The following is a 9373-nucleotide window of genomic DNA, read 5'->3' as shown; positions in this document are numbered from 1 at the left end:
CTTACGTATTGTTCTAATTTTTCTCCGTCCATCTTCCATGCATTCAGAACCCAGTTCGATTCCTTGTTGAATAACAGCTTCCCCAGGAACCACATCTAAAAATGGAAATACGAGATCGCTACTTAGAAAAAATATCTGGGAAAATACTGGTATATATACTCGTCTGAATCGTCATTATAATTATGCAATATACATATTTCATAAAATGTAACTATACGTATGATCTGTCGACCTAATTTAAAACACGATAAACAAATTTAGGATGCTTCTCATAAAATTTAAATTAAACAGTTTACCTACTCTATAGCATTATGGCTCACTTTCTCATCTTACCCAAAGGATATAATATGAACATACCATCATGAATCGAAGAGACACTGTTTGATTTTCCGGGTATTGGATGGTAAATACCATTGATGGGATGTGCGGTATTCTAAAATAATAATAGTTACCCCAAATTAATCATTTATATAAAAAAATATTCTCATTTTTATTCAACTAAGGTCTAGAACTGAGTAAATTCGGAGAAGTATTTTAGTAGGTTAGAAAATATTCTATTTGTAATTCTTGCTAAAAAATTGCGTATTTTGCAAGAGTGCAAAAACGTCGGTTACACGCTGTCGGTATTTAAGTCATTATTTTAATTTTTTTAACACATGTTCATTACTTTAGGATAACTCTTTCACCGTAATATAAATCAGGCCAATTTCTACTCGCATTATCAAACTACGATTGATATAATGTCAACAATCAAATGAAAAACAACTTGTTTGAGCGTTTTTTGATCTAATGTGCCAAAATAAATTTAAGTTTAAAAAATTGTACCATTTTATTGTAGTTTTCAAATGCATTTTGATACAGATCTGAATCATTTGTTACTTTCAGTAACACCATATAATTTTTACCCAATTTATTTTCAATATTTACTATTTACCAGGCTTTCGTCTTTGTGTAATTATTGTTACACTTTTGCAAGTTTGCCTGTCCATAATACTGTTCGATATTATTAGTCAAGTTGTCAGTTTAACAAAATCTTTCAAAATAAAATATGGTTAAGTAATTAAAACAAAGGCAACTGATTAGTTTTAAAAAATAAAGGAAAAACTACATTTACAATAGAAACTAACCTTTGCAATTTGAAGCAGGACTATGGAATGCTTGATGTTATCCAGCATTACCTGTAAAAATATATTCTCACAATATAAATATATAATATCGTCATTGCTAATGAATTATAGCATTTTAGGATTTTTGTAAGCTTTTATCTTATTATTTTCAAAACCTTTTTCCGGGGGTACGCCTCCGGAGTACAATCGCATCAACCGTATCATCATCGTACAAACGTATCAAAAGATCCCTCAAAGATCGGAAAAAAATCCCGTTTATTTAGAATTATCGGACACAAAAAAGTTTTCAATTGTATGTCAATTATGGTTCGTGAAATAAAACAGAGTAATTGGGTTGGTAAAAAGATAATTTATAAAACTTACATTTGCATGCTCCAAGATTGTCTCGCATTTCGTCTTTTCATCAAGGTCGGTGAATGAAATTATTCTCTCTTCCAATTGCTGGAAAAAATAAATATAATTGGTGTTGAGTTTATTGGCGAACGCGATAATTGCTGAAAGCCGAGGTGCTTGGATTAATCGTTCAATCTATTAATCTTTCCACAAAATACACAAAACTAAAACTTATATTTATTGCGAAACTAAGTATATTGCTAACCTTAGTTTGTTCAATCATAAGTTGTAGATATGCATCAGCTTCCGAAACTTTATTATCCAGATCCTTAATTGTAGGCGACACATGAAATGAATCCCACTTTGTCTGAAAAAAAAACATTACCATTTAATTACTTTTTTTGACCTATTAAAATCTATCAACTTAAAAATAAAAATTCTGAAAATTAGAATATCCACCTATAAATGATTTTTGTTTGAAAATGTTTTGATATGTGAGGAGACTAAAATGTTATATTCATTTAGTTTTATATATTTTTTCATTTAGTTTTATGAATTAGCGGTGCAAAAACTATATTGCCATGATATGTTTATATATATCTCAACGGCAAGTAGCAGAAACAATGATAAATATACAAACTTGTGTCTTAAACAGTGAAATTAAGGACACCTACTCGACTGGCATGTCTAATAATCGTGTCTTCCAACGCTTGCACCCATTTATGCCGTTCTTCGGCATCCCTTGCTTGAAAATGAAATGTTTTGTGATCGACTGTAATGGTGAAAGTGCTGTCATCTTCATCATCGATTCCTATTATAGCACCTTTTAATCGAACACATCCCCTTCGAACTCCTCGCATCATTTTTTCTTTTGACTGAAACAAAAATATTCATATAAAAAACGGTGACTTCTTTACGCTGTAACATAAATGTAGTTGCTAGCTCCACTTCAGCTCGATTTCTCTTGTAATTCAGATATACTTTTGGGACTGTTTCTGCAAAACATTGGATATGGCTAACTAAATTTTAATATTCATTCAAGGACTACCATTAATCTCGCATGTTATCTTGCGAGGAATCAGTGATTGGTGAATAATGGAATGATGAATAATTTGGAAGACATTAAAAGCTCAGCTCAATACTGAGATAAATGAATAAACTGAAACAAACATTAAAAAAACAATTAGAAGTAATGTTTGCCAAACAAGGAAATATTTAAAGACTAAACTGGAACCATTTCTAGATTATTAATTTACGTCTAATACAAGTAAAATATACAATATCCACCAGATTAATATTCAAGTCTAAAAGGGCTGCACCTTACCACTACCTAGTGATCAATTACAACCAACTCCATGAATTCAACTCTCCCACCCCGAACATACGAAAGTTTAATTTTTCAAAATAAAAGCGCAGTTTTGTAATGTGCGTTAATATTAATAATTTATATGCTTCATTTGCATTATAGAAAAATGTACAGGAGTATATATATATATATATAAATACTATACTTTCCTAATAAAAGCTCTCTTAGAGGATGGTTTCGTGTTAGTTGTGCAGCTTAGCTTGATCACTAATATAGTTTATCGAAATATTATACTACTTTCGTAATAAGCATATTAAATAATTTATTTCTAAGTGCAGATAGTGATACATTTATAAAAATGGCCAACATAACATTAACAGTAGCTCACTACATTAACGACCACATCCAAAGAATAGGAGGCTAGTTTTTGGTCCAACGTAATGAATTTTTATTAAATAACAATTATTAATCTGCCATTTTTCGAATGGATTTTCCTATAAATTGATAATTTACAATGAGTAAATATTGTACATTGCAATTTGTTTACACACAAGTCTTGGCAGCCCTGTAAATTACACTGAGCGAATGTAACTGCAATGGAATTAAGTTTAGCTAGTCAAATTTATTTTTAAGCAATCATCAGTGAAGATTTAAATAGCTAAAGCTATTATCGTTTTAATCACTTTATCCACGGAACTTGAATGAAGGTAAACTTAGTCCGGAAATATGCTTTTATACAAAATCTTATGATATCTTTGATATGATGACATGACATCATACAATGATGTGTGATTCTAAAATATTCTAATCAATGAAAAGTTCCCAGATTCTAAAAAATATACATTTTATACATTTTTTGTTTGGCGCATTTATACTTTAGATCCAAGAGTAGCCGATTTATTTCTAATGGAGAATCCATGGCCAACAGTAAGAATCGTTCTATTGTATTCTGTTCTATACATTACATACATACATTAAACCCTTATATTTATCCAGGTAGAAATGTTTAGTAACTGCGTCGATTGATCGTCTGCGATTCTAATAACATCTCAACTTTGCATTTGAGGTTGCAAAAACATCGTTTTATTTGAAATTAGCATATCATTTTGTACACATTTCCGAGATCGCTATTCTTTTTTCCAATTTCAATTATTTTAATGCATCCGAAATTAAAAACGTGTTTAAATTGTATGTTAAAGAACTTATTCATTAGCAGACAGCAAGTCGAATGGGTGATTGCTTGTAACCTTATAAATTACCCTTTATTTACGCCTATATTGTTCATGACATTACATTTTCACAATTATACAAAACGCAAGTACTCAGTAATTTAAAATATCCACTTGTCTGTAACCTGCAAAATTATATATATCTCAATTAATTTCATTATCATACTATTCATACTAGAGTGCTACGTTACGTCCTATGTGTAATTTTTTAATTACTGTTAATTAACTTATTTCAATAGTCGATTTGACAGAATACATATTCACATTAGAAAAAAACACTCGCTCATCTGAATAATCAGGAATCGAATTAGTGCAATTATTATTCAAATCCACACTTTTTTCTGCATAAATTTGAACTTTTTAAACTCTCAGATTCTACTTTATTTACTTAGTTAATTTGACGATATATTCATTGTACAAGGGGTTTACAGCCATTAATTCTAAACGATATAACTCACAACGTATTCTTTTTGTAAAAAGATTTACGTTTGGATTTGTTTCCATATATAATCTAGATTATTGCTTCAGCTGTAGAATAATTTTCTCTTTATCCCTTCTAAAAAGCAATGAGCCGTAAAAATGTACGATACAACCTTATCGGAATTTTTCATGTATGAACATTGTACCTATCAAGCATAAACAATTTAAATAGCTAAAATAGCTGCTGGTGACATGTACGAAAAACTCCTTACAAAACTTCGACGTTTATAAAACTACATGCGTACATTATGGGCTTAGTTACAAGTTTTTCGAAGGTAAACGCGTAATGAGAATTAAACAAGCATGTTAAATAGATCATTCCTGCTCACTATGAAGAGAAGAGTATAAGAAGATATAAAACTAATAAATTAAGTACATATAACGTAAAAAAAACTCGGCAAATATTTAGTTGACTAAGAATTATTTGATTGAAGTTCAGATACAACTCATAGGTAACAAATAATGGATGCGAATAATAAATTAATTCAGACCTTGCGTTAATTTTGGGCCACTCTTTCGATGTCAACTTTTGTAGTTAATGGTGAAAAAATTATAGTTGTTTCAGTTAATTGAGAAAAAAATATATTTACCTACTGTTTAAGGAATTTAACATTCATCAGTTTTGTGCTTATGAAAATCAAGATCTATCATTTGGAACAGAAGGCAGCAAAATTTACATAATAGTGAAAACGGAAAACTCGAATTTGTACTCAAATAAAGTGTTTTTTGTTTATCTAAAGCAAACATCTCAAAAAATACTTTGATTAATAACGACTATTGCCCAAACCCAAACTAAAATATTTTACAACCATCGATTTTTCATCCACCATTCGAAACCATGATATTTCTATCATTAATGTTATTTTTGATTTGCTGACTTCTCAGGCGAATCATTATCGAATGTTTAAGAGACATTCTGTATATGAAAAAACATCCATATTGCACTCGTTTGTCCGACGTCATCAATTAAAAATGTATCCATCGCTTTGGTACATGCTCGACATAGTGAACAACCATATAAACTAAGTACGTTTACGAAACATTATTCATCCATTAAATAAAAATGAGAAGGCGTTTAACTCATGTTTGAGGCAAATTATCCGTGCTGTTATGCTGCAAATATGCTGCACTCGGTGAATATCATGCTCGGAAGGTTTAACAAAGTGGTTTAGAACCAATAACAAATAAAAAAAATCCAAAACTTTCTAGTTTTCAATTCCCGTATTTAATAAACAATAATTTTCCATTCAGTCCCATATCATTGAATCACATTAACCGTCGTTATTCAGTCGAATAAAATGCAACATTTACATAACACTCAGCTGCGCCTGAGTATTAGTTTTTCTAAGTATGATTTTTTTCTCGTGGATTGAAAGCATGTTAATCACCTTAAATAAATAATTAATTACATAAGCTATTATAATTGGCAAAAGTGAATTTTTCCTAGACTTGCACTGTTTTCATTACAGCTAAGATACAAAAAAGCACTCCCAGTTCGAATAAAATGCGGTATTTTATCTTCAAATAGTCAATAATGTCAGACGAAATAAGTGTTTTTGATTTAGGTAATTGATTTATGCACAATGAATTACCTTGAAGGTGTTTATCTCTCTCACAGTCAAAAAACAAATAACTAACTTTTTCCGCCGAGATATATTTTAACAAAATTAGTAAAAGTAAAAGTATATAGAGACCAATTTTAATTCCCAAAATTTATTTTTTTGTTGCGTACGCCAAAAGTTAATGCGTTTAAAATAAGCAATATCTAGAAATTTTCAATGTTAACCGTAACTGGACTGTTGGTGACAAATTGACAATGAAGATATAAATTGCATTTCAGAAAAACTTAAATTTACTAGCTTACCAATAGGATGCAATACAGATATCCAGTTTGTTAAATGACTGCAAAGTCGGGGTTAAACAACAATCAATTGAAAAAATTCAATTGAAATCGTTGCAAATTTATTTGTTTCTGTTTTTTTGTTTTGTTTAGAATAAGTAGGTACTATAAAGAAATTATTTCAATTTTTGTTGGCTTCAGTGCAAATGGCAACTTGACTAGTTAATTAAATGTATGTACCTTGTAACTTGTAAAAGTACTACCTATGTCTGAGATAAGACAAAAAAAGACCTATAACTACATATGTTAACAATGTTCTTGGCTAATATTTAAAGCCACAAACCTGTTTACACTTTAAATTGGGGTTATCTGGCTTGGACTTTAATATTTATTTTGTGATTTTTCTTTTGTTGGTTTGGTGCATTTTCGGTGCATCATTAAGTTACCACAAACTATACATTCATGTGAAGTGAATATTGTACGGAAACAGTATCACCCATGCAAATAAAATCGTGTAGAAACAGCCCCATTTGTGAGACTTCTTCATTTGTAGGTTACGGAAGTCAGAGAGCAACAATTGCACTTACCGTATAATAGGAGAGTAATCCAGAGTTGTCGTCTAGCACGAACCACCGGTATTGCCATCCTTTCATAACATTGGTCCATTTACTTAGAGAACCTTCCATTACTGCCATGTTACATTAAAATTATTATAAATTAGCAAGTGCCTCGCATAACATACTCAAAATAGTTTGTGTTTGCTAAATAAACGTCAGCCAAATGTCAACAGTCAACACCGCCATTATAAATTTGTCACATTGATCCAATCAAGCTTTAGAGGATTCATTTATTACCCCCAACAAGATCACATCTTTTTTCTCAGCTACGGCCCATGATGAGGAAAAGAGACAGCTAGATGCCTAGTTCGAATTGGCTTATGAGAATCGTCTGACGGTGTATTGTTGGTTGACGGTCGGCTTATATAAGGTCTATTTCAAAAGTGCACCGTTTTTTTTTAATCTAAGTTTTCAAAATTATTGAAAAAAGTTGTAATTTGGTAGTGACGGTGATATTAATTAGTAAACCATGTCCTTTGATACTTCGGACAGCATTATATTTTGCTGCGAAATGATTGCGTTATTAATAAAAAAATAAACGGGAAGCAGGGACAAAAGTAAAATCAAACATAAGAGGCAAAGAAGAAACACAATATTGTTTAGCAAAAATGTGGAAAAATTATTTACAGTGAACACCCAAAGAAAGGAAAACTTAGAAATTAATCTTGAGTATCTTAGAGAATCGCATTCACAACTTATAAGTTCACATTTCTCTAAATGCTATAAAGCTCTACATTTACTTGTTACCTTTCATTCGTGATTGCAGCCTCAAGTATTTGATTAAGTTTAAGTAAATTATAGTCTATCAATCCTGTGCCTAAATGATAAAGTTAACTACTTGCAAAGGTTTCGGTTTTTGCAAATATCTCAGAATCAAGCGAGCGAAACTGCAAATAATTTTTTTTTGTTGTCCCTAAAGATTCATCTACACCTCGTTCCGAATGGTGATGTTAACTCTTAATAACCCTGTTGTGTGTAATAATGAGATCCGTTTTTTCAAAAGTTCATACGCGAACTATTTCGTGTTATAACATAACATAACATAACATATATTATAATGAAAGTGATTTTATTTATTAAATTATTAACATCGAAAAAGTTGTGGATTTGAAACAACATTACCTATACCTGCCGAATGATGCTAAAATAGCTGCGGATATTTAGAGAATACTTACAGCAAATTTAGTTTTCATTCTTATCGTTAATTTTAATTCTTACTTGCGAAAACAAGATATCATGGCAAAATTAATTTGCACTCAATCTCGAAAAATTGACATTCTCGTCTTTTTGGTAAGTTTATAGCCAATTTGGATGGACTCTCAACTTGATTGTAGCAACAGTTATTTGAGACAAAGAGCTAAAAAACGTTGAACCATCTGAAGGAATTTCAGTTTTTTTACTTTGATTTGCTCTTTTAGGAAAATCAGAGGAATAAAATGCTAATTTTAGCATTGAATTTTTAGCAGTATGCACCGCCATTAGTAACGAAAAATATTATATGAAATATTAAAGCATTTTGTTCCAAATCAATTAAAAAGGTGACTGCGGGAGCAAAATATATTACATATAGATACTGATAGCAAGCATGTGCAATCACGATTAGATCCGATGAAAGATATGCTATGTTCCAAGATCTCCTGGATGTACCTCTGAGAATGATGATCTCTCTTGAATTATTACCAGATTCGTTCAGACCTCCAAATAAATTCCCCCCCAAAACCCCAGTATTGAGCCAACACGGAAAGCCAGTTGTTAAACCATGCATGCTCTATTGTATCTTCCTCCTGATTCTCTTCAGATTAATACTTGGGTATCGGAATATTTTAATCCCACTGTGACCTTCCTTGGGCACTTGACCAAAAAATCCTAACTTGCTTGTGGGGTATGGTTAAGAAAGGATCTTTTGCGACGCATTTGCATGCAACATATTTCATTTAATCCGAATTTATCAAGCTTCTTACTGTTTTGGAGAAAATTGCAACATTTCGGGCACTTTGAATTCTTTTTTTATTTTATCTCATTTCCGGTAAAAACCCGATTTTTTTTAAACTCACAGTTTTATAAAACGCTGGTCCATTTGGTTTGAGGAGCAAAAGGTCCTGCAAAAAGTAGTAAGGCGTTGAACTTCCGAGTAATGGCTGGTAAAAGCCCAATTATTTAAATAAACTAATTCAAAACACATGCATTAGCCAATCAAAATTAGATACGTATAAATACATAAAAGGGATGTTTATTGATTTTGTTCAAAATTCGATTATAAGTTCGGATTTCTACTAGTAAACCGCTGCGGTGCTTTTAATGGATTTGGGTCTGTGTCGAATTTATAGCTAGGCGATTTGCAACACGTGAAATTTTTTTAAATTTACTAAAAAAATGCGCAATTTTCGTAATTTGTTAGACCTAGTCTATTAACCCAATAATGCAAAATATCAGTTTTCAAA

The 9373-nt window shown here is 31.0% G+C and overlaps 1 protein-coding gene and 1 long non-coding RNA gene across 2 annotated transcripts; both read right to left on the bottom strand.

Moving 5' to 3' along the window:
* Positions 1-8: 8 nt before the first annotated feature.
* On the bottom strand, positions 9-7154 carry LOC125502356 (oxysterol-binding protein-related protein 9-like; the record flags this gene model as incomplete). The annotated part of the gene is made up of 7 exons (XM_048663171.1): positions 6903-7154; positions 2135-2335; positions 1726-1827; positions 1491-1568; positions 1128-1178; positions 334-433; positions 9-95 (listed from the first exon to the last, which is right to left on the bottom strand). Coding segments are annotated over exons 1-7 (727 nt in total), but the record flags the coding sequence as incomplete, so codon positions are not given.
* LOC125503171 lies at positions 5061-6331 on the bottom strand. The gene is made up of 2 exons (XR_007280707.1): positions 5925-6331; positions 5061-5863 (listed from the first exon to the last, which is right to left on the bottom strand). It is a non-coding gene; the product is annotated as an uncharacterized LOC125503171 (long non-coding RNA).
* Positions 7155-9373: the final 2219 nt, after the last annotated feature.

The sequence above is a fragment of the Dendroctonus ponderosae genome, unplaced genomic scaffold (genome assembly GCF_020466585.1).
Source record: "Dendroctonus ponderosae isolate FM_Combo_2020 unplaced genomic scaffold, Dpon_F_20191213v2 Dpon_F_20191213_127, whole genome shotgun sequence".
Lineage (NCBI taxonomy): Eukaryota > Metazoa > Arthropoda > Insecta > Coleoptera > Curculionidae > Dendroctonus > Dendroctonus ponderosae.
Note: the sequence above shows the minus strand (reverse complement) of the source record. Positions and strands in the feature narration are given on the sequence as shown.